Source organism: Eretmochelys imbricata, chromosome 2 (genome assembly GCF_965152235.1).
Source record: "Eretmochelys imbricata isolate rEreImb1 chromosome 2, rEreImb1.hap1, whole genome shotgun sequence".
In the NCBI taxonomy this organism is placed as follows: Eukaryota; Metazoa; Chordata; order Testudines; family Cheloniidae; genus Eretmochelys; species Eretmochelys imbricata.
The window spans coordinates 121623653-121649584 of record NC_135573.1 but is presented as its reverse complement, the minus strand read 5'-3'; the positions used below and the strand labels follow the sequence as shown (position 1 = coordinate 121649584).

The window sequence follows — 25932 nt, the reverse complement described above, 5'->3', positions numbered from 1 at the left end:
CAGGAATAGGGTACCTTCTTTTTGAAGTCTTTTTTCCACAGGGGCCTTATTGATGTATAATGAAGCATGAGTAAGTACAGACTTGTTGCTACTCAATATATCATGTCTGAAACCACGTTAGCAACAGGTGTAAATACAGTGGCTGGTGGTATTTCTTTGATCAATATGGATAGGTATCTTTTTCTTCTGAGGAGTATTAAAACCCCCCAGATCTCAGCATCTCCTTTCTCATACCTCTCTTGGTTACTCTTGGCCATTTTTTCCTCTGAATTGTAGTGGCCAGGGTGGATTTGCAACACGAGCAGCAATAGGCGTGTCTATAAATTAGTAACCTATTTTTCTGTTGGTTTTTTAATGTGATATGGTGATTTTTCTTTCAATATCCCATCATTAGTACTGCGTTTAAGTGTTTCAGATAGGGCAGGTGGATATGGCACCCTTTTGTGCAGTTGTGCTTTTTTCATCATTCTGGTATACTCCCTGCCTATGGAGCAATAAAGACATGGGCACTGTCTCATTTGCTACGGTTATCCACCCGCAGCCAATCTTTGATCTTTCCCTCAGGTCTTAAAGTATTGCTTTCATTTTTTTAGGTGTCTATTTGTGAGGATTTCAAATGCTTCAAGTCTTGTATTAGAAGGCCTGTATTGTACATGTCCGTATGGACTGATCACCAGTGGAGCTGAAGTGGCATTACAACAAAGCAAGGGAGAGTTGAAAAAATAGGGTCAGAATAATTGGTGAGAAAGTTATACACACATGGGCATGTGTACTGACAACACTGACCAATGATTTCTGCTGTGTAAAAAATCTTATCTTGCACTTGTACGTGTAAAGGATGACATTCCCATATTTTAGGAGTGTTAATGTGTTCGATTATCTTATTTTCTAGGTTGCCTCGCAGCGCATAAGCTCAGTGGATCTCTCATGCTGCAGTCTGGAGCATCTGCCTGCCAACCTCTTCTACAGCCACGACCTCACGCATCTCAATTTAAAACAGAACTTCCTGAGGCTAAACCCCAGCCTGTCAACAACTAGAGGGCTTAGTGAACTACAGAGGTAAATAAAAAAAAAGCCACGTGCTTCTAGCCACATCCTCCATTCTGTTCTTACTCACTGTGTGTAAGTTTAGTGATACTTGGTTTGCAGGAACTTCCGTCAAGGTATATCTGCAAGAGGGCAAAAATGTATATATTTGTGTATGGAAACACACTATGGAGCGATAGAGTCTGGTCTTTTTTATAGGTAACTAATTTGGAAAACGTGTGTACAGGGATTTGAATGTTGTTCTCTGAATTAAGCAAGCTTTTAAAATCCAAAATAGTTTTCCACATTCACTGCTTTTTCCTTTCACACCTGAGCCCAATTTAAATCCATTGATCTTTCACGTGTTTGATCATCAGTGTACTTTTATGAATTGTCTATCAGATGGGTTCTGTTCTTGAGCTGTGGAGTATAAACTGTGTAGGACTTTACGTTACATTCTTTACATTCTGAAGCACTTAAACGAGAGGAAAGTGATCAGGAACAGTCAGCATGGATTCACCAAGGGAAAGTCATGCCTGACTAATCTAATTGACTTCTATGATGAGATAACTGGTTCTCTGGATGAAGGGAAAGCAGTGGACGTGTTATTCCTTGACTTTAACAAATCTTTTGACCCGGTCTCCCACAGTATTCTTGTCAGCAAGTTAAAGAAGTATGGGCTGGATGGATGCACTACAAGGTGGGTAGAAAGTTGGCTAGATTGTTGGGCTCAACGGGTAGTGATCAATGGCTCCATGTCTAGTTGGCAGCCGGTATATAGCGGAGTGCCCCAAGGATCAGTCCTGGGGCCGGTTTTGTTCAATATCTTCATTAATGATCTGGAGGATGGTGTGGATTGCACCCTCAGCAAGTTTGCGGATGACACTAAACTGGGAGGAGTGGTAGATACGCTGAAGGGTAGGGATAGGATACAGAGGGACCTAGACAAATTGGAGGCCTGAGCCAAAAGAAATCTGATGAGGTTCAACGAGGACAAGTGCAGAGTCCTGCACTTACGACGGAAGAATCCAATGCACTGCTACAGACTAGGGACCGAATGGCTAGGCAGCAGTTCTGCAGAGAAGGAACAAGGGTTACAGTGGACGAGAAGCTGGATATGAGTCGACAGTGTGCCCTTGTTGCCAAGAAGGCCAATGGCATTTTGGGGTGTATAAGTAGGGGCATTGCCAGCAGATCGAGGGATGTGATCGTTCCCCTCTATTCGACATTGGTGAGGCCTCATCTGGAGTACTGGGTCCAGTTTTGGGTCCACACTACAAGAAGGATGTGGAAAAATTGGAGAGAGTCCAGCGAAGGGCAACAAAAATGATTAGGGGACTGGAACACATGACTTATGAGGAGAGGCTGAGGGAACTGGGATTATTTAGTCTTCAGAAGAGAAGAATGAGGGGGGATTTGATAGCTGCTTTTAACTACCTGAAAGGTGAATCCAAAGAGGATGGATCTAGACTATTCTCAGTGATAGCAGATGACAGGACAAGGAGTAATGGTCTCAAGTTGCAGTTGGGGAGGTTTAGGTTGGATATTAGGAAAAACTTTTTTACTAGGAGGGTGGTGAAACACTGGAATGTGTTACCTAGGGAGGTGGTGGAATCCCCTTCCTTAGAAGTTTTTAAGGTGAGGCTTGACAAAGCCCTGGCTGGGATGATTTAGTTGGGATTGGTCCTGCTCTGGGCAGGGGGTTGTACTAGATGGCCTCCAGAGGTCCCTTCCAACTCTATTATTCTATGATTTTATGATTAGTGTCAGGAAAACAAACTAGTAAATTAAATGTGACATCTGCCCCTTTTCCTTTTCCCTACTACCCACTCCTCTAGCAGCTGTGACCTTAATGATTCTGTCTGGATATGACCACTAATATACGTGACTGTTTTCTGATGGGCATAGAGCAAGAAGGAACAAATTAATAGTAAGCAGTGTCATTGCGTAGTTGGGGCATGAACATTGTGTCTGTGTACATCCCCTAGAATTACAAAACAGACTAGCTGTTCATATTCAGACAGATGAATGTTTCTATATAGCAAGTAAAGATGTTTTGCAATTTCAGTGGTGCCTGAATTGCAAAGTGCACTGGGATTATTTGTGAATGGTCCTGTATAAATGTATTGTAATATATTATAGCCAGCACTTCTAATCCTTTTCTTTTTGAAAAATATCTAAAAAATACAAAATGGATTATGCAGGCTGCTACATTTTTAAATAATCTCCAATTGACTTTTAGAAAAACAAAAAAATTGGCATTATAGGGGATGAACAAACCCAATAAGTCTGATTCCCGAACAAAACAGACAACATTTCCAGGAACAGATGAGCATAGCCAGCAGTAAACTGTAGTGGAATAAAGTAAAGGAGTACTTGTGGCACCTTAGAGACTAACCAATTTATTTGAGCATGAGCTTACTTCATCAGATGCATACCGTGGAAACTGCAGCAGACTTCCAAAAAAAGAAAGTCTGCTGCAGTTTCCACGGTATGCATCTGATGAAGTGAGCTGTGGCTCACGAAAGCTCATGCTCAAATAAATTGGTTAGTCTCTAAGGTGCCACAAGTACTCCTTTACTTTTTGCGAATACAGACTAACACGGCTGTTACTCTGAAACCTGTAGTGGAATAGTTGATTTTATGCCCTCTAAAACCATATCAGAAATGTTGTATTACTTGATGTTGCCAGTTGGAGATGAACAAATTGGTGAACATAAGAACCAACTTGCACCTTCAACACGAAACCATTTTGCTCTTATTTTTAATATTAGAAAAGGTACAGAAGTCCTTTTTTGTGCACGGAGTGGCTTGGTTCCAACTGCTGTTAAGAACATAAGAATGGCCATAGCTGGATGGATCTTTGGTCTAACCCAATCAGTATCCTGTCAATTGACAGTGGCCAATGCCAGGTGCCCCAGAGCAAGTGAATTTAACAGGTAATGATCAAGTGATCTCTCTCCTGCCATCCGTCTCCACTCTCTGACAAACAGAGGCTAGGGACACCATTCCTTACCCATCCTGGCTAATAGCCATTAATGGACTTAACCTCCATGAATTTATCCAGTTCTCTTTTAAACCCTGTTATAGTCCTAGCCTACACAATCTCCTCAGGCAAGGAGTTCCACAGGTTGACTGTGCGCTGAGTGAAGAAGAACTTCCTTTTATTTGTTTTAAACCTGCTGCCCATTAATTTCATTTGGTGGCCCCTAGTTCTTATATTATGGGAACAAGTAAATAACTTTTCCTTATTCACTTTCTCCACACCACTCGTGATTTTATATACCTCTATCATATCCCTCCTTAGTCTCCTTTTTTCCCCCAAAATGAAAAGTCCTGGCCTCTTTAATCTCTCCTCATATGGGACCCATTCCAAACCCCTAATCATTTTAGTTGCCCTTTTCTGAACCTTTTCTAATGCCAGTATATCTTGAGATGAGGGGACCACATCTGTATGCAGTATTCAAGATGTGGGCATACCATGGATTTATATAAGGGCAATAAGATATTCTCCATCTTATTCTCTATCCCTTTTTTAATGGCTCCTAACATCCCGTTTGTTTTTTTGACTGCTGCGGCACACTGCCTGGACGTCTTCAGAGAACTATCCACGATGACTCCAAGATCTTTCTCCTGATTAGTTGTAGCTAAATTAGCCCCCATCATATTGTGTATATATAGTTTGGGTTATTTTTTCCAATGTGCATTACTTTACATTTGTCCACATTAAATTTTGTTTGCCATTTTGTTGTCCAGTCACTTAGTTTTGTGAGATCTTTTTGAAGTTCTTCACAGTCTGCTTTGATCTTAACTATCTTGAGCAGTTTAGTGTAGTCTGCAAACTTTTCCACCTCACTGTTTACCCCTTTCTCCAGATCATTTATGAATAAGTTGAATAGGATTGGTCCTAGGACTGACCCTTGGGGAACACCACTAGTTAGCCCTCACCATTCTGAAAATTTACCATTTATTCCTACCCTTTGTTCCCTGTCTTTTAACCAGTTCTCAATCCATGAAAGGATCTTCCCTCTTATCCCATGACAACTTAATTTATGTAAGAGCCTTTGGTGAGGGACCTTGTCAAAGGCTTTCTGGAAATCTAAGTACACGATGTCCACTGGATCCCCCTTGTCCACATGTTTAACCCCCTCAAAGAACTCTATTAGATTAGTAAGACATGATCTCCCTTTACAGAAACCATGTTAACTTTTGCTCAACGATTTATGTTCTTCTATGTGTCTGACAATTTTGTTCTTTACTATTGTTCCAACTAATTTGCCCAGTACTGACGTTAGACTTACCGGTCTGTAATTGCCAGTATCACCTCTATAGCCCCTCTTAAATATTGGCGTTACATTAGCTATCTTCCAGTCATTGGGGCAGTAGCTGATTTAAAGGACCGGTTACAAACCATAGTTAATAGTTCTGCAATTTCACATTTGAGTTCTTTCAGAACTCTTGGTTGAATGCCATCTGGTCCTGGTGACTTGTTACTGTTAAGTTTCTCAATTAATTACAAAACCTCCTCTAGTGACACTTCAATCTGTGACAATTCCTCAAATTTGTCACCTATAAAAGACGGCTCAGGTTTGGGAATCTCCCTAACATCCTCAGCCGAGAAGACTGAAGCAAAGAATTCATTTAGTTTCTCTGCGATGACTTTATCGTCTTTAAGTGTTCCTTTTGTATCTCAATCGTCCAAGGGCTCCACTGGTTGTTTAGCAGGCTTCTTGCTTCTGATGTACTTAAACATTTTATTACCTTTTGAGTTTTTGGCTAGCTGTTCTTCAAACTCTTTTTTGGCTTTTCTTATTACATTTTTACATTTAATTTGGCAGTGTTTATGCTCCTTACTAGGATTTGACTTCCACGTTTTAAAAGATGCCTTTTTTATTTCTCACTGCTTCGTTTACATAGTTGTTAAGCCACGGTGGCTCTTTTTTAGTTCTTTTACTATGTGTTTTAATTTGGGGTATACATTTAAGTTGAGCCTCTATTATGGTGTCTTTGAAAAGTGTCCATGCAGCTTGCAGAGATTTCACTCTAGTCACTGTACCTTTTAATTTCTGTTTAACTAATCTTCTCATTTTTGCATAGTTCCCCTTTCTGAAATTAAATGCCACAGTGTTGGGCTGTTACGGTTTCTTCCCACCACAGGAATGTTAAATGTTGTTATGTTATGGTCACTATTTCCAAGAAGTCCTGTTACAGTTAGCTCTTGGACCAGATCCTGCGGTCCACTGGGGACTAGATTGAGAGTTGCCTCTCCCCTTGTGGGTTCCTGTACCAGCTGCTCCAAGAAGCAGTCATTTAAAGTATCGAGAAATTTTGTCTCTGCATTTCGTCCTGAGGTGACATGTACCCAATTAGTATGGGGATAATTGAAATCCCCCACTATTACTGAGTTTATTTTGATAGCCTCTCTAATCTCCCTTAGCATTTCATCGTCACTTTCACTGTCCTGGTCAGGTGGTAGATAATAGATCCCCACTGTTATATTCTTATTAGAGCATGGAATTGCTATCCATAGAGATTCTGTGGAACATGGATTCATTTAAGATTTTTATTTCATCTGATTCTACATTTTCTTTCACATATAGTGCCACCCCCACCCCAACCCCCTGCATGACCTGTTCTGTCCTTTCAATATATTTTGTACCCCGGAATGATTGTGTCCCATTGATTGTCCTCACTCCACCAGATTTCTGTGATGCCTATTATATTAATAGCCTCCTATAACACAAGACACCCTAGTTCACCCATCTTATTATTTAGACTTCTAGCATTTGTGTACAAGCACTTTAAAAACTTGTCACTGTCTGCCCTTTTCTGATGCCAGATTCTTTGTGAATGTTTCTCGTCTGATCTGGCCCATACTTTATCCTCTTCCATCCTCTCCTCCTGACTAAAACCTAGAGAATCTCTATCAATAGACTCTCCTCTAAGAGAAGTCTCTTTCCAATCCACGTGCACCTCTGCAGCAATTGGCTTTCTCCCATCTCTTAGTTTAAAAACTACTCTGCTTTTTAATGTTAAGGGGAAAATGTTAATTTAACATTTAATGTTAATGTTGAAAAGGGAAGTGTTCAAACAACATGGCAGGCTACTCTCATTGTCTGCCATGTTTGTGGTTTGCATGGTGATGCAGTAGTAGGAACTGCTATAGTGCCTCAGTGAAAGACAGCAACAACAGGAGCCAAAATTTTGGATAATACTGTTTTAACCAGTAGTGGATGTACATTCAACAGCTTCTGAAAGAAATCTGTTTGGAACTGGCTGCTTGAAGATTAAAGTACTGTAAAGTTATTGTAGTTTGTTTTTGTTTCTATTTTCAAGATCATATACCTTGCAGGGCTGAACAATACATAGTCAAAACTCTGGTTCAGTATGTCATATAGATAAACAAAGCCTGTCATGGTGATGAATTGTTAGCGTTGTAAAGGCTTGCAAACACTAGAAACACTTTTCTTGTTGGCCTGCCTTCCTCAGCATCTTCTTCACATTAAAATAAGATGCCAGGTCTGACTGTTCCAGTGAGGGGATAGGACAGAGTAGATAAATAATAATCCTGAGATTCAGTTCTGCTCTCAAATATAGATGTTTATTGCTGCGTGCTGTAGGAAGACGTTTTATAGTAACTGTGCATTTGATATTTTCCAAGTATTGTAAAAGGAAGAATCAAGATGAGTTAATGTAAGTTTGGCAGCTTCATGCATCTCTTTTGGGAGGGGAAGGAGTGGTAAAGGACATATTTGCTTGGGGCATGAGATAAGTAAACATTACTTTGTGAGACTGTTCACGTATACTTGTTTTATTGCTCATTTAAACTTGTTAAATCCACTTCGTAGTGTGTTTCTCATGGTCCAAAATTGTAAACAGAACTTTGAGTACTGGGTAGTTTTGTACCAACACCTATATTTTTCCATTTGTGTGCATGCCAGAAAATAGGGAACAAATATTTGAATCTAACCTTCAAAAGTAGGTGGTGTGAAAATTCAAGTACAGTAAAAGATAAATGGCCTATTGAGTGAGTTGGGTTTACTTGCTCCAATTCACAGTGGCTTCTTTAAAACTTATAACATGGTGCCTTTCAGGAAAAGTTTCCCCCCACCGCCCCACCCCCGGTTGTTGCAGTAACGGAAGCTAATGAAAAGGAGTACTTGTGGCACCTTACAGACTGAGAAATTTGAGTATAAGCTTTCGTGAGCTACAGCTCACTTCATCGGATGCATTCAGTGGAAATACAGTGGGGAGATTTATATACACAGAGAACATGAAACAATGGGTGTTACCATACACACTGTAAGGAGAATGATCACTTAAGATGAGCTATTACCAGCAGGAGAGCTGGGTGGGGGGGGCACGATGGGAACCTTTTGTAGTGATATCAAGGTGGGCCATTTCCAGCAGTTGACAAGAACATCTGAGGAACAGTGGGGAGGGTGGGGGGGGAAATAAACATGGGGAAAGTTTTACTTTGTGTAATGACCTATCCACTCTGTCTCTATTCAAGCCTAAGTTAATTGTATCCAGTTTGCAAATTAATTCCAATTCAGCAGTCTCTTGTTGGAGTCTGTTTTTGAAGTTTTTTTGTTGAAGAATTGCCACTTTTAGGTCTGTAATCGAGTGACCAGAGAGATTGAAGTGTTCTCCAACTGGTTTTTGAATGTGTTAATTCTTGACTTCTGATTTGTGTCCATTTATTCTTTTACGTAGAGACTGTCCAGTTTGACCAATGTGCATGGCAGAGGGGCATTGCTGGCACATGATGGCATATATCACGTTGGTAGATGTGCAGGTGAAAAAGCCTCTGATAGTGTGGCTGATGTGATTAGGCCCTATGATGGTGTTCCCTGAATAGATATGTGGACACAGTTGGCAACGGGTTTTGTTGCAAGGATAGGTTCCGGGGTTAGTGGTTCTGTTGTGTAGTTGCTGGTGAGTATTTGCTTCAGGTTGGGGGGCTGTCTGTAAGCAAGGATTGGCCTGTCTCCCAAGATCTGATAGGGTGATGGGTCGTCCTTCAGGATAGGTTGTAGATCCTTGACCATGCGCTGGACAGGTTTTAGTTGGGGACTGAAGGTGACGGCTAGTGGCATTCTGTTACTTTCTTTGTTGGGCCTGTCCTGTAGTAGGTAACTGCTGGGTACTCTTCTGGCTCTGTCAATCTGTTTCTTCACTTGAGCAGGTGGGTATTGTAGTTGTAAGAACGCAATTCTTCAACAAAAAAACTGTTCCTCAGATATTCTTGTCAACCTCTGGAAATGGCCCACCTTGATTATCACTACAGAAGGTTTTCTCCTCCTCCCCTGTCATGTGTCGTCCCGTCCTCCTCCCCCTCCCCTCCCGCCAGTAATAGCTCACCTTAAGTGATCACTGTCTTGTTACAGTGTGCATGGTAACACCCATTGTTACATGTTCTCTATGTATATAAATCTCCCCACTGTATGTTCCACTGAATGCATCCAATGAAGTGAGCTGTAGCTCACGAAAGCTTATGCTCAAATAAATTTGTTAGTCTCTAAGGTGCCACAAGTACTCCTTTTCTTTTTACTAAGAACATTGTTTGTAAATAATGATGGGAAATCATTCAGTCAGATGTTTGTCATTAAACAGTGTTTTAGTGAAAGCATGCAACTGAAATTAGAGTAAATAGTATTGGCAAACACCATTTTCGTCAGCATGTTCTAGCAATTCTTCTTATGATGCTAAGGAACTAGCTTTTTCCCCCACCCCTTACATTGTAATGAAGGTTTAATAATTAACAGTGACACTATAGATTTTCTTTTACAAATACATACATGCAGTCATTACCGGTTTCCTAGGGGCCTTACTCAGAAATCTAATCTCCTCCCAAGCATCCCTTACTTGAAATTGCTTTAGACAGGTGACACAGCTTCAAATCTTCCAGCTTTCACAAGGTATGACAAAGCAAAGGATTTATACATTATGGATGCTAGCAGTGAAAGTGTTTGAAAGAAGCACAGGAATTCAAAAATCAAATACCCCAAAGGGCAGGAAAATAGTGTCGTGCTTTCCAGAGAAAATATAACCTGCAAATGGTATATTCTGGGGTTACAAATGTACACAAGAGGAAGGAGGGAGAAGGGGATAAGGCATATAATAGCTCAGTTGCAGGAAAATCATCTCTGTATGAGGGCCCAATCCAAAATCCACTGAAGTCTACGGAAAGAGATTGTTTTGACTTCAGTGGGCTTTGGATCAAGGCTTAAATGCTGAAGCATTTTATTTTCATAGCTGCAGATGCTGAGAAGGAACTTAGTTTTACAAACGTAATTCACTGCATTACTGGTGGGTGGGGAAAATCTTTTTAAATAAAATCTTATTTTACAAATAGCCGCAGATCATTAAAACTTGAAAGTTTTTTTTAAATTGAACTTTTAAATTACACAAAAACAGCAAAAAGAAAAGGAGTACTTGTGGCACCTTAGAGACTAACCAATTTATTTGAGCATAAGCTTTCATGAGCTACAGCTCACTTCATCGGATGCATAAAAACAGCAATCACTTTCTAGTCCGTTTTGCCTTTGTTTTGTGTTTTGCAAAATAATACAATGTTTGAGTTGCAAACATTGTAAACGGTTGTTTTAAAAGTTACCATTTGGAAATTAAAAAATAACATAACAGCACTTGTTAATTTTTAGGTATTTAAAACAGAATTTTGTGGCCACATTTGAAATTACTATAATGCAGGTAAGCAGAGTAGAAGATGGTATTTGAAGGGGATATTCTGTTTCTTATGTAATCTTTATTTCTTTTTACTTGTTCAGTATTTTCCACTCTAATCTCCCCTTCTGTTTTCTCCAGTATTTTCCGAGTCTTTAGCTGCATCTTCATCTTTTCTCTAGTTTACCAGCCTTTAGTAGTGGTCTTTACAATAATAGCCCTTGGCTTTCTCCCTCAGAGTTCTCTGGGACTTACCACCATGTAACTTCAAAGACCCTATCCTGCCGTGATAATTCTTGTGAAAGAACTAGGGCTGTCTATGAATCACAGTTAACTCATGTGATTAACTCAAAAAAAATCGTGATTAATCGCACTGTTAAACAATAGTATACCAATTGAAATCTATTAAATATTTTGGATATTTTTCTACATTTTCAAGGATATGAATTTCAATTACAACACAGAATACAAAGTGTACGGTACTCACTTTATTTTTATTACAAATATTTGCACTGTAAAAATAAACAAAAGAAACAGTATTTCAGTTCATCTCATACAAGTACTGTAGTATGATCTCTTTAAATACATTTAAATTTAAATAAACGGTATTCTGTTGTTTAACAATGTGATTAATTGTGATTTATTGCAATTAATTATTTTAATCACTTGACAGCCCTAGAAAAAATCCTAGATGTGCTGCTTCATATAGAAGAGGGATGATCATCTATAGCTGCCAAATTTGGAAAAACTGTCCCTGGAAACACTTTTCAAATAAGGTGGGCAGAGCACGAAATCTCCAGAGACTCTGTGCATTCTGGTTTAAAAAGGCATTATTTATATACAAATGCCTTAGTTAATAAGGCTTGAAAACATGTTTCCAGACCTTTCTTAAAGGCTTGTTTATTTGCCAAGCTGACAATCTACTAAATCCTGTATTCTCTGCCCCACAAGATTACAGTGGTGAGCATGGTAAGAAATGCCAAAATAATAAAACACTGTATTGTAACATTGCATCATTGTGACAGATCGCATAATCATACTGTGCTACAAGAACATAAGCTATAAAACGCATTATTACAAAAATACATAAAACCAGTGATGTGTGAACCCTTTAAAGGTCAGAGTCTTCCTAAGCAGAATAAAATGTAGTTGATACCCTATTTGCCAGCACTCCTTAATTGTGAGGTCCATAAAGCTCTGATCATGTGAGCAGCTGCAGGTGGCTCAGGAATCTGAGCTCAGTTACCTCTTCCTCCTGTGGCCATGAGACCTCTTCCACCTGTGGCCATGAGAGACCTCTTCCATCTGCTGAGAGGGCAGCTGCCTGTAGTTCTCGTGTACCCCTCAGTGTCCTGCATGGAAGTATCAGGGAGCCTCCTCCACCCCTCAAAATGAGGCAATAGGGGCCTTAGATGGGCCTTCTTCCACTTGCAGTGCAGTAACTGTGGACAGGGGTCATATTGTTTGGGTAATGGTGCAGGAAAGCAGGGGGAGGCGGCAACAGCGTAACCTTCTATTGGCAGAGAAGTTGGCCGTATTTGTTGGAAACTGGGGTGAGGCTGATTCCACGGGGTTGAAGGACTTGAGAGAGGGGAATTAACCTGCTGGATTGTTGGGGTAACCGACCAGGTTCTGGTGCAAACTGCTGAAGTTGAAGTAGTACTGGAGGGCAGAGGCTGCTTCGTGCCATGTGAGATGAGGAAGAGAATTTGGAACAAGTGATGTCTGCTGGGGTTAGGGGCAGCTGGAGAGGGTGGGTGAAAGTCTGTGGAAAGATGCTGGAGAGAGTGCTTGTAGGAGAGGAGAGTGGGGTTGCCAGGGAGTGGTGACTGAGAAAAAGTATGTCATGCCAAGAGTTGTCGGGAGGAGGGGGGACAAAGATGGGAATGCTGTGTCCCAAATTTTTATGTACAAGTTTTGTGTTCATTTCTATTCGAATTTTCATCCTGAAAATGTGCACACATGGGTGTCAGGAGAGTTTTCCACAGACAGTTACAAAATCAGGAGTCAGACCCAAACCATGCAATTCACTCAGTTAAGATCTCATGATTTTTAACAATCACATGTGTTTCTGGATCTTTCGTGACTTTGACGACATACTTGTTTCTTCTTCCAGTGCTTGTACATGTCCATTCCACTGTAGGTATTCTGAGCACAGTCACTGGAAAATTTCCCCTCCGTGGTCCTCTTTGGGGCTGCTCAGATGTCCTCTGGTGCCAGGTGCACATAATGCCAGTATAAACGGCCCAGGTGACCCCATGCCCCCTCAGTTCCTTTTTACTACCCGTGATGGTCGCTGGCCCTGCTCTCCTTGCTACGGCAACCTTTTCTCGGTTGTAAATAGTTTTTTAATATTAGTATGTTAGCATAGTTGGTTTTCTTCATTAGTTAGCGGAGGTTTGTCCATTTCCGGCGCTGAGGCACGCCTCAGAAACCGGGCTTCTAGCCCTGTGTGTCCTGCAACAAGGCTGTGCCTCTGAGCAACCCGCACTCTAGTTGCCTAAAGTGCTTGGGTGAGGCTCGCGTCAGGGATCAGTATTAGATCTGCATTGAATTAAACCTCATACGAAGGAGGACTGGGAGTCCAGGTTAAAGCTCCTACTAAGGGAACAGCGCTGAGATCTTCCTCTGAGCTAAGCTGGTTGGACTTGGCACCGAGCACCTCAGCGTCCGAGAGGAGTGCTCATCCCACCATACAGGAGTCCTGGCACCATTCAGCATCCCAGTTGTTGAAGAAGCAGCACAGGAAGAAGCTGGCTGAAAGGGGACTTTCCCCCACACCGAAGACAGCCAGGCATGGGGAGCAGAGTGGAGTGTGACCTCGGTCAGGCTGCTTCTCTGCCTCGGCATCGCAGTTGGCACTGTTGACTCCAGCCTTGACTCAGGCACTGAATCTGGTACCAGACAAACTGACTGCACTGGAGGGACAACATGACACCAGCGCCATTGCCTATCAATGAGGCCATTATGGACCCAGTGAAAGCCCTGTGGCAACCCCCCTGCTTCCCTTCCCCCCACCTTAAAAAGAGTTGAGAGGAAATACTTTGTCCCTGCCCGTGGCTATGAGTTCCTATACACATACGTCTCCCTGTTCCTCCTCTCTGCCTCCCCCCCCCCCCCCATACCTGGTGATGTCCATGGCCAACAAGAGGGAAAGGCAGGGTCTGCAGGCAACTCCTAAGGCGAAAATCTCCAAGAAATTGTACTTTTCAGTAGAAAGGTGTACTCTACTGGGCTGCAGCTTGGGATCACTAAGCAGAAGTCACTGCTGAACAGATATGACGTCAACGTGTGGGACTCCATGTTGAAGTTCAAGGACTTGCTTCCCCAAGAGGTCAGGCAGAAGTTCTCACTGGTGGACAAGGGGAAGTTGATAGCCAGGGCTTCCTTGCAAGTTGCCCTGCGTGTGGTGGATTCAGCAGTTATCTTCACAGCCTCCATAGTGGCCATGCAAAGGAGTTCATGGTTACAGTCCTCAGGTCTCCAGCATGAGGTCCAGCAAAAGCCCTTCAAGACCTTCCCTTCAAGGGAGCTTCACTTTTTTCTGAGCGGACAGATGTGAAGCTCCATGATTGTATAACCTAGGGACTGTGGAAACAGAGCAGAGATTTTAGCTGCAGATTGCATGCTCTTCTGCCTTGGCGTCAGTGTGCCCCTTCCAGACACCCAGGGAGTGCTAAGCAGAACTTTTGATGAGACGCTCAAGGACATTGTACCAGCTTCTATATTCCCAGATCCTGTTTCCCCTTTATTAGAAGACCACCTGTACCACTTCACCAGGGTGTGATCTCGTATCTCCACGGACAGTTGGGTGGAAGTGGAATATACCCTTCAATTTGTTTCTCTCTCTCTCTCTCCTACCCTCCCACTCTTCCTCCTGGATTCTTGTGGAATTTAATGAATCTGCATTACTAAACAGGGCTTTGCTGCTGGAAATGCCTGCTTTGGCATGGGAGGACTTTTAAAGTGTATTGAAATAAATAATAGAGATTATGTATTGGTCTACTTCTGACTATTCCTTTTTTGATGCAGCTTTAAAGCTGCTATGTGAATTTTTTTGGTAAGCTTTTGTCTTTCATCTGTTTTTCTCCCATCCCAACCTCCGAAATAAGATGAGATTTTGTACGTTGTGCTAGCTTCTAACTTCAAGGACATTTTTATTGCCATTTTAGTACAGCTTTTGGAGAAGACTAGCTTGTAATGGAAATGGTGACTGACCTTCAACTAAGTGGTGTTTGCATGTGTCACTACAGTAAAACTACTTTATTTATAATTCTGTTGTCAATGACATTTTATAGAGATTGAGATGAAGTGGAAATAGAGGTGGCAAATGTGTTAATTCAGTTTCAAGATAGGAGCTTATTACAGTGAACTACATTTCCCTTTTGAGTTGATTAAGATTAACATACTCTTTTTTAACTGCTCGAAGATGAGAGCGAATGATCAAGTCAGTACATAAGTATAGCATGAGGCTTACTTTAAAAGGTGATTCTCAACTAATTGAGAGAGAGCATGCTAGGCATTCCAGGGATTCTGGAGTATGTATGGAACCCTTCTTTGACCTGCCTTTCTAGCTCTTTGAAATCTAATGCAAGTTAGGTTTCAGAGTAACAGCCGTGTTAGTCTGTATTTGCAAAAAGAAAAGGAGTACTTGTGGCACCTTAGAGACTAACCAATTTATTTGAGCATAAGCTTTCATGAGCTACAGCTCACTTCATCGGAGCTTATGCTCAAATAAATTGGTTAGTCTCTAAGGTGCCGCAAGTACTCCTTTTTTTAATGCAAGTTAGTTTACCATTTCAGATTATCTGTCACTCTCTCCCTTTCTGAATGGTTAATTGAAGAGGAATCTGTCCCCTTTTTTTAAATACAGTTTATAGTTTTTTTGTTAATCTGCTAGTGATCTCACATCACATCCGCTGGTTGTCCTTGTCTGTGTCCTCATGATATGACTATTCAGGAATAGGAGTTGTACAAAAGTGATGCACTGACTATTTGTGATCAATAAAAGATCCCGTGGTACTTTTTGCAAGAGCAGAGATGTCATTCTAGACTTTCCGGCTCATTTCCAGGGTAAGTATTTATATTCTGCCCAACTGAAATTCCCCCTGTACTTTCAAATGAAAAACATTTTTTCACTTTTTCTGTATTCAAGAGCAAGTTCTAAATTTGTTTGGACTTATTTTTATTTTTGCTTGGCTCTTTGATAAAGTATTTTTCTCTCTCAGTACCTAATAAATACCTAGTAAAATTGATTTGGATGCTCATCCCTATTTTTTCTTCTGCTGTTAAGCTTGTTTTAAATGTAATATCTGGACCAGTACATTTAAATAGCAGAGGCTTATTGCCTTCAGTAATTGTCATAGCAGTATATCGAAAAATTACAGCTGAATTTCCTGAGCATAAAATATTATGCTACTTGCTATTAGATAGGAATAAGTTGGAGATTAAAATCTTCACTAGTTTATTTGCATTTAATATTCCCTTTTATCTTGTAATCACATATGGTTAGTATGAAAACACATTGATTGGTGTTCTCAACCACTAACTTAATTGGACAGCCTTTCTAATTTACATATACTTGGCAGGCTAGTATTCGGGTCAAATCTAGTTTAAATCATACGGTAAACTTTTTTCTTGATCATGTTTTTTTGAAAAGCATACTGCATTCTGGAATAGAGGAGTGGAGTTTTTGCTCTCCATCTTATTGAAATTCTGCATATGATCGTTATATATGCTTAATTGAATACAGTTTTTATTTTGGTTACAGTAGTAGCTGGATTATTTGCTTGTTAATAACAGAAACTGGGTGTCAAGAAAATTTACTATAGCAAGGAAGAGTTGGAGATTGTTGAAAGAGTGTCTTGCGTGGGGAGCTTTGTATGTAATCATAATAATTTGAAAAGCTTTCCTATTTTGGCACTCTTGTTATTTAAGAAGAGATTCCTGAAAGAGAAGGGTCTCTCTCCAAGCAGTCTGCTTGCAGTTTAAAACACACTGGTTTTGTAATTGTCAGGTTGGCAATACCCGTCTGCAAAGGGGCACTCACCTTGAATGCTTCCAATCATCTGGGTAAGGAACTGCAATCCTTTTTGCCCTGGTGCCTCCTGCAGGTTACTGACCGACCGTGATGGGTCTTTAATGGCTTGGCGCTCTGGCTGAGTCTCAAAGTCCAAATCAACCCCTTCCAACATATTAAAGAGTCCAGCAAATAAGCAGTCTGTTTCCCTGGGCTAGGGTTTTCAGCCCCGGCTCTAGGCTCTTTACATTCAGCCCCTTTTTTTGTGCTCCCTGATGAGGCATGTCCCCTTATTGGAGTTTACACCACTTTACCTGTGACGGGTTGGGGAACCTGGACTGCCCACTACTTCAGATTCCAACCCCGGCACCCCTATACACGGCAGCTACGTCCTGCTTGCGTGAATCCGTTGCTGCTATTTCCCTGGGCCTTGTCCTACCTTTTTATTTCCAGCCCATTTCAGGGCCAGGTTTTTTTCTCTCTCCAGGCCAGAAAGGAGCACATTTCATTATTCCTCTGGTCCCAGCCAGGAACTGACCTGCTAAGGCCAGGCAGCTCCTTTTATCTGGGCCAGCAGGGCTATAATTAGCTGTTGCTAGCTCCTCTAGCTCCTTTGTTCTGAAGATAGACTTCCAGTGTGGAGATAAGTGTAGATTTTTACTTTCATCCCTTAGGATTTCCTTTTCTTTGCAGGTGAGAATAGTCTTTCCCCAAGTAAGTAGTTTGCAATAGGCTATTGCAGAAATTGAGAATTGTTAAATCCTGCTTCTGTGTAAAGCACCATATAACTTCAGGTTGTTTCCATTAACAAAATATTTATCTTTTTATGGTCTGGCTGATTTTTGTAATAGAATAAAAGCTGCTTTTGACTTGGATGTAGTCCTAGTTTGATTTAACATCTGTGGCTATTTGTATGTTTTGAAAAGTGAGCCACTAAAATTTGAAGTTGCTCTTTGTGCAATGAGCTACATTTCCTTTGTATAGTCTTCAGTGAAAGATATACTTTTGTCTGCATATAGAGACTTTGAAGTTCATCTTCACAAACCCAAGCGCCCTTTACTGTGTTGGATTGAGAAAAAAATGGCAGGGTCCCTGTAGTGTTAATAAAAATGCAGTAAAACTACCAAGGACTGGGGCTTAACTTTAGTTTGTTTTGTTTGTTTGCATGGGGATTTGAAAACATTTTTAGGAGGTAGGGTTATATTTGAGTTTTAGTTACTCATCCAATTAACTATGATTGTTAATTGGTTTGGTAGCCAAAACAAACTCAAATACAATCCTTACCCTAAAATTAATCAGTTATCTCTGTCTGTTCCTTGTTTTGGGATTATTTTCCCTGTTTGCTTTTGTGTGTTGTCATCCCCGTTCTCAGATGCATTGGAGCCAGTATAATAACTTTGCCTTCAAAATGGAGGGGAGATCTGAAGCACTCCCCTTCTTCTCTGGCATCTGGAATGAAATCCTGGGTGTATTAACCCAGTGGGAATGTTTTCATTGACTTCAGCAGGGCCATGATAACCCTCTGCATCTGGATTATTGCTGAAAGATTGAATGGATCCACTTAGCACAGTCTTTGAGACATCTAGCTTCAGGGAAGGGTTTTCCTATCTGGAGAGAGCTAGAGTAGCAGGGGCCTTCATAAAGCTTTGATCCTGACAGTTGCATGGCTACTTTAAAGTCTTAATGACTATACCTTAAAGGGAAAAGAGATGCTGTCTGTCTTGTATTTCTGGCTCTAGGGTAACTAATCCTTTGGGGAGGCATTAACACTATGGTCTAGGAGGGTCTGAGACAACAGCTAAAAGAGACAGTAACTTGGATTATTAGTAGTAAGAAAGAAATTTAACAAGCATGTAAGCTATTTGGCAAATTCTTGTAATGAGATTGCCAGCCAATGTAGCAGACCTTTGGCGTAGAGGTAGGTTCTGTTCCAATACTTAATTGCCACATCCTGCTTGACTGCTAGCTAGTGCTCTCAATGTTCTGCTGGAGTTGAGGGAGGAGAACTTTTTTTTTCTGTCTGAAATGATGTTCCATTGTAACCATAAAATAGATGCATCAAATACCAAAAATCAGTGGGAATATTGTTTTCTTTCATGTTTGGTCCCTTATTACACTAGGTATCCTGGTTGGATATAGTAAAAATCACCTTTTGTATAAACACTTTTTGATAAGAATCAGACAAACTGGGTATGTCAGGCCAACTGCTATGGCTTTGCTTGACTAACAGCACATAGCCAGCTTTACTGTGACACTTATTTCAAACATATTGGAACACGAATTCTATGTAGTATAATCAATATTCCTTTTTTGTACACTTCAAGTGGATCAGAATCCTAAAATTAGAAACTGTGGTAAACGTGCACATATTACTGTGAAAGAGAACTTGGCTTGTTGAGCCCCCGTGCCGCCCCCCCCCCCCCCGCTTTCGTATATGTCAAACTAGAGTCTCTCCTAAATTGGCAGCTTTAAGAACAAATAATGTGGACATAATTTGGCTCAGTTAGAACAATTAGTGTTCAGTCATCTTGCATGTTCAAAGACCAGAGTTGACATGTCCGTATTTTGCTCTAGTTTGAAGTTAGGACTCTTTTTGGTCAGGGAAATTATAGAAGGCTCAGAATCAAGTTTTCTGATCTTGGTGTGTTCAGGAGAGGAAGGAAGCACAATTCTACAAGTGGCTTTTTTTTTTTTTTTTTTTTTTTTTTTTTGAAGAATGGCAAAAGTCTAAAGACAGGAGGGAGAAAATGACACATCTTGAATTATGGAATCAGCATGTCATCAAGTAGTTAACAAATGATGTACATTGTGGAGTTTTCTCCCTACCAAGGAATGCTGCAAAGGCACCAGTGTTGCTTGTCACCACTTTTCTAGTTAATACTGTCAGCACAATGTAATAATTTAGGAGAAACAGAAACAGTGGATATTTAATTCTTTAAGCCCACTTAAATTAAAGCCTGATTCCTTGTGCAAACTAGTCCGCAGAGAATTGTAGTCATTTACATATCTTCATGGTATCCTACTTGTATCAGTGACAATGTATGTTAATGGTATAACTCTAAATATAAAAAACATTGGAAGCAAAGTCAGTATTTCAGATCAGTTCATTTTTGGCAATGCTCCATAATAACACAAACACCCTAGACCATTAAGGATTCATGCTGTTAATAAATGTGAAGCAGGTGACTAAGATGTGAGCTTGACTTACTATCTTTATTCTCTGAGCAACTGCCCACCAGCCGTCATTACTAATATATCTGCTGAATAATTTACACTGCTGTATGAAGAACGTGGCTTCAGCATCTTGGAACTGAGAGAACACACAGAGACGGAAATAAACAACACCTCTCCCCTCTGCTCATCTTAAATTACCCTTTAATGGGGGGATAATTCAAAGTATACAGTCCTTCCTTCCAACTTTTCTTTAAGTGTAATTTAGCAATCATTATTCTCTTCCGTGTGATGTTTGAAACATACTCAAGAAGCAGTTTAAGTATCTACCTGTTGATAATTTCATGTTATTCAAAGAGCACTAGTTTTGTGTGTGTTTTGAATCTCCTCTTGTAAGTCTTCAAGCTGGCAATGCTCTGAGGCCATAGCCAGTGTAATAATCAGCACATAAGGCTAATTTTCTTATGGCTGGTTAAAAAAATGTAATGTTTGTTTTAGAGTTTCTCCATGGTTGTAGATGTATTGACTGTCACTTTCTCTCTTCTGCCCTCCATCTCCCCTCTTACTGCAAATTGAAGTTACGTTGAAATATTATTTCTATACAAGTCTGGGTCCGTTATGCATCCCACTCATGTTAGTGTTTGGTGCAATCTAGCCTGAGGGGGAAGTAATGATGAAGTTTTATCACTGGATCACTGAGATGTAATCCCTTAACTGATTATTTTCTTCCTTACATCGTGATAACACTTTCCTGTTGATCAGCTAGAGGTGTGAAATGAAGCTGACGAGTGGAAAGCTTACCCTGGTGAATGAAGGACCTCAACCATCTATTTCTCACTGGGTGACTAGGCAAAAAAAGGTCAAATGAAATTCAGTGTTGATAAGTACAAGTAATTCAGGTTAAAAAACATAATCCCAACTGTACATACAAAATGATGAGGTCTAAATTAGCTGTTAACACTCAAAAGAGATCTTGAAGGAGTCATGGGTAGTTCTCTGGAAACATCTCTTAGTGTGCAGCGGCGGTCCAAGCTAACAATGTTAGGAACCATTAGGATAGGGGTAGATAATGAGAGAAAAAATATCATGACACTATATAAATCCATGGTATGCCCACACCTTAAATACTGCATGCAATGCTGGTCACCCCATTTCAAAAAACTGGAATAAGTATTAAGAAGAACAAAAACCATTAGCGCTATTGAAAGCTTCCATATGAGGAGAAAGTAAAAGGACTAGGACTGTTAATCATAGAAAAGAGGCAATTGATAGAGGTCTATAAAATCATGAATGGGATAGAGAAAGTAAATAAGGAGGTGTTATTTATTCTTTCCCATAACACAAGTACCAGGGGTCACCTATGAAAATTAATAGGCAGCAGGTTTAAAATAAATATAAGAAAGTACTTCTTCACACAAACTACAATCAATCTGTGGAACTCATTGTCAGTGGATGTTGTGAAGACCAGAAGTATAACTGGAATCAACAAAGAATTAGCCAAGTTCCTGGAGGATAGGTCCATCAATGGCTATTAGTCAGATGGTCAGGAACACAACCTCATGCTCTGAGTATCCCTTAGTCTGCCTGAAGCTGGGACTGGATGATGGGGATGGATCATTTGACAATTGTCCTGTTCTATTGATTCCCTCTGAAGCATCTGGAACTGGCCACTGTCAGAAGACAGGATATAGTGCCAGACGTACCACTGGTCTGAACCAGTATTACCATTGTCATTGAAGCCTTTGTAAATGTTACACATCTTCACTGTCTCAGCTTCCAGTGACATAGCCCCTCCTCTTTGATATATATACAGCAGGGGTGGGCAAACTTTTTGGCCCTAGGGCCACATCGGGTACAGAAATTGTATGGAGGGCCAGGTAGGGAAGGCTGATGGAGGCTATGCCTCCCCAAACAGCAAGGCGTGGCTTGGCCCCCGCCCCCTATCCAGTCCCCCGGAACCCCCACCCCAACTGTCCCCCAGGACTCCCGCATCCTATCCAAACACCCCTGCTCTCTGCTCCCGGGATGCCCATTCCCTAGCCAATCTCCCCTGCTCTCCACCCCCTGACCGCTCCCTTGGGATCCCCTGCCCCCATCCAACCTTCCCAGTTCTCCCCTGTGCGGTGGGGGAAAGTGGGGCTCAGTCCTTTTCCTGTGCATTTCCCCTGCTCATTTGGCTGCTCTCCCTGACAGTCGGGCAGGGCTTGCTCCCTGTCTGGGCTTGACTACTGGGGACAGGGGACAAGCATGCTGGGGTGAAGGGGGGGCCCTGGCTTGCTCTGCCCCTATCCCCGGCAGCAGAGCCCAGGTCCCTTGACTGCCCCCCTGCACATCCCCCTGACCGTGCTGCCCTGGAGCACCAGGTCTGGCAGCACTATAGCCATGCCGTCCAGCGGAGCTGCAGCCACGGTGCCCAGGCGCTGGGGGAACTGTGACTGCAAGGGAGGCAGGGAAGGAGGGGAGCGGAAGGGGAGGGGTCAGGGGCTAGCCTCTGCCCCACTCACAGCACTGCTGGGGCGTTGGGCTGGCTCCTCCGCAAGCCTGTCCTGACCCCACTCCATGTTCGGAGCTTAAGGGCCAGAGGGAAGGGTCTTGCGGGCCGGATGTGGCCTGCGGGCTGTAGTTTGCTCCCCTCTGATCTAAAGTCTAACTATAGTCTGAAGGCATTGTTTATATCTTGATGGAGGAAAGTTTTTGTCAGTGGCTGCATATTCTGTGTTAGTCAACATGCAAGCTGGCTAATTGGATTGTTCCATATCTTTTTTAAATCTTTTTGTAGTTTTTATTTTGTAACACTTTTTTGATTGCTTTGATTGTCCTAATTTTCTAATTGGAGAACAAATTATTTTAGGATAGTAATGTGTCTGGGCAGTCCCCGGGCTGCAGACTTCTAATCGCATGCTTTTAGAGCTCTTTTTTGTCTATACAGTTAGTGTCAGTAGGTGTGGTACCATTTTCACTGACTTTCTATAAGAACACAAAGGAACTGAGATTTACTGATGGGAAAATGAAGTCTGAATAAAATGCATTAGTTAGCCATGCCAGAAAAGAGCTTCCTCTCATCTATTGGCTCTGGCACAGATCTTTTCATTCATCCAGTTAGTTGCCTTTAGGCACTCCTCCCAGTGGTTGTTAGGCAACCATAACAATGTTGCTGCACATGCAGGCTGGCTAATTGGATTGTCCTCTCTTTTTTTAACCAGTATTTTTGCATTTTTAACAAGGTGAGTGTAGGCTGCATATGCAAGTTTTCCTTTCAAGAGATATGAGAAACCGAAGTTTTTAGGAATCCCATGACACGTGTCAGGAGGATAAAATTATGAAATCAGTGTAATTGCAGGCACCCTTGTCTGCAGATATGCAGAATTGAGATTTTAAAGAAGTGCTTCTTCCATTACCAAAAGTGTTGCTAAATTTAAGTTTACTGTAATGGATGTTCCCTTTCAGTTCAAATTAACATAAAAATCTATTAAGAATTTTCCAGTTGAGATATGAAGTCTGCACAGATGAACAAAACTGAGCCATGCAGCACAGGGTTTTCAGTTGAAAGGGCTTATGTAGAGGGAACCATGCACCTGATAACTGATGCTGCTAACTATATGGGTGGTCCTGTAGCATGAAGCATGTTAGAATACAGTAGTACTTCAGTGCAAGATCAAACTCCACAGAGACATTGTTAAAAGTAAAATCTACCGTACTGTTCTGACAGGATGGGGGTGAATCCATTGCACTCTGATGCACTTGTAGAAAACGTATTTAGTGTTTCACTCTGGTTTCCCTCTTCTGCCTATATCAAATGGTGCTTTGACATCAAGGGAATCAACAAACTTTCAGTGGCCCACTTAAGTATCTTTAACTGAGCCTACAAATCTGTGTATGACACCCAGAAAGTACAGACTTGAAATGCACACCAGCAGCATTCAAATAATCAAATGTACATTATATTTCAGTTACTACAAGACAACTGTAGTAACTTGGTGCATTTTATATTCCATTTCCTTAAAGTGTGTTTTCCTCTGTTTCTTATTATAGATTCACAAAGTTGAAGAGCCTTAACCTTTCCAGTAATCATTTAGGAGACTTCCCATTGGCAGTTTGCAGTATTCCAACCCTGACTGAACTCAATGTGTCCTGTAATGCTCTCAGAAGAGTTCCAGCAGCTGTAGGCGATATGCACAAGTACGTATTTTTAAACTTAGTGTACGTACTCAGTGGGATCCTATTGATACAGACAATAGGAGATTGTGAACCCCTATGCATGTCTTACTATATGTATGTATACACTCTCTAACTTGCTGCACTGTTTGTCACAGAGAGTTTGCTTTTATGGTCGTGTTGAGCAATCAGAAACAGCAGGTGGGGGAAGAGTTGTCTTTGTTCCTAGCTTTTCTATTCTCAATGAAATTTTTAAAATAGCTTTATTTATACTGGGAAGACAAATTTAAAATCCATTTGTTGTATAAACAAAGCTAATTGTGTAAGATCTAAAGAAGGCTGCAGTACGTGCAAGAGAAGTGGGAATTATGGAAACCTTTGAAGATGTGACACAGCTGTGGTCCACGGTGCAGAATTAGCAGAGCTTGTAAGATTTTTGTCATATTTTTGCACACCTATGTTACGCTTACCTTTTTAAACTTTTTTCTCACTACCTTAGTTTTCTGTAACCTTAGTTGACATGATTTGTGCTGAATACATGTTCGGTACCAGGAAATGTAGTTTAAAGGGTCATTTTATTTTTCCCCTAGTTTGCAGACGTTTTTGCTGGATGGTAACTTTCTCCAGTCCCTTCCTGCTGAATTGGAGAGTATACATCAGCTCAACTATCTGAGTCTTTCCTTCAATGAATTCACGGACATTCCAGGGGTACTAGAGAAGCTGACTGCCATGGATAAACTTTGCATGTCTGGAAACTGTATGGAGACCCTCAACCTACAGACATTAAGAAGAATGCCTCATGTTAAACATGTGGATCTAAGGTAAACACTTGAGGGGAAAATAAGCAAACCTGAATTATTGGTGTAGAAGTTACTTTTACATGGTGATAGTTGGCCCTGGGTGTGATGCTTTTTATATTAGTTCATCATACCACATTTCAAATCATACTATACAAACTCACACTGCTTGCGATGACTAGAACTCTTTTGGGAAAAGGTGGGGGTTAGGGAAATAAAGGATTTAATGTTTAAAAAAAAAAATCTGTAAATTTAAAAAACAAAAACAAAACAAAAAAACACCTTGCAAAATCACTGACAGGCCCAACCAGGTCAGGGTTTCATTGTGCAAGTAGTGTATAAACATTCAATAAATGATAGTCCTCTGTCTGAAAGAGCTTACAACTTAAAAGACAAGGAATAACAGATGGACTAGACAAACAAGTGGGCAGTAAAGGGGAGAGAGAACAAAAATATGATACTGCACAGATTAGTTATCTGGACAATACCTAGCCAAATTCATCATATGTAATATTTTATTGATGATCTCAGCAGTGTGTTGACAAGTCCTCTATATAAACAACTGTGGTGGGGCTCCCCTCTCTGCTAGATTGTTTCAAATTCTTACAACCTTTGGGGAAGCATGAATTCACCCAGGAATCACTCCAGTGCACAGCTCTCTCCCAATGCATTTATTAGCATGAACAGAATCCCAATATCATTAAATAGAGCAGTCATTAGGAGTATGACATAAATCCAAAATGCTTAAAAGGAAGTCTCCCTCCATCAATCACAAACTGTCTCAGGGCCCCTCAGAGCCTCAGCCTCGGTCATGGATTAAGTCATCTTCTTCCCTTTGGATAGTATCCAGTTCTTACGGCATGCTTAGATTGCTCCTTAGGACAATTCCTGAGCTCCAAGTTCAGACTTTTGGCCTGCTGTGTTCTTTTAGTGGTAGCATGGTCCCTCTCCACCACTTGGAAGAGAGCTAGCACCGAAGTAAGGATGGAGTTTCCCTGCCAGTTTTCTAGTCAACCAGGGCTCTGTGTGGGTGGAGAGGCCAGTTTCTCCAGTCCCTGTCCAATCCTAACCAATCAG

General features: G+C 41.1%; 1 protein-coding gene across 1 annotated transcript in view; it reads left to right on the top strand.

Moving 5' to 3' along the window:
* The window catches only part of PHLPP1 (PH domain and leucine rich repeat protein phosphatase 1), a 224731-nt gene that overhangs the window by 147634 nt on the left and 51165 nt on the right, over positions 1-25932 (top strand). The window contains exons 4-6 of the mRNA XM_077810741.1: positions 893-1059; positions 23936-24082; positions 24649-24879. Of these exons, the coding sequence (XP_077666867.1) occupies positions 893-1059; positions 23936-24082; positions 24649-24879 (545 nt within the window). The remainder of the gene's footprint in view (positions 1-892; positions 1060-23935; positions 24083-24648; positions 24880-25932) is intronic.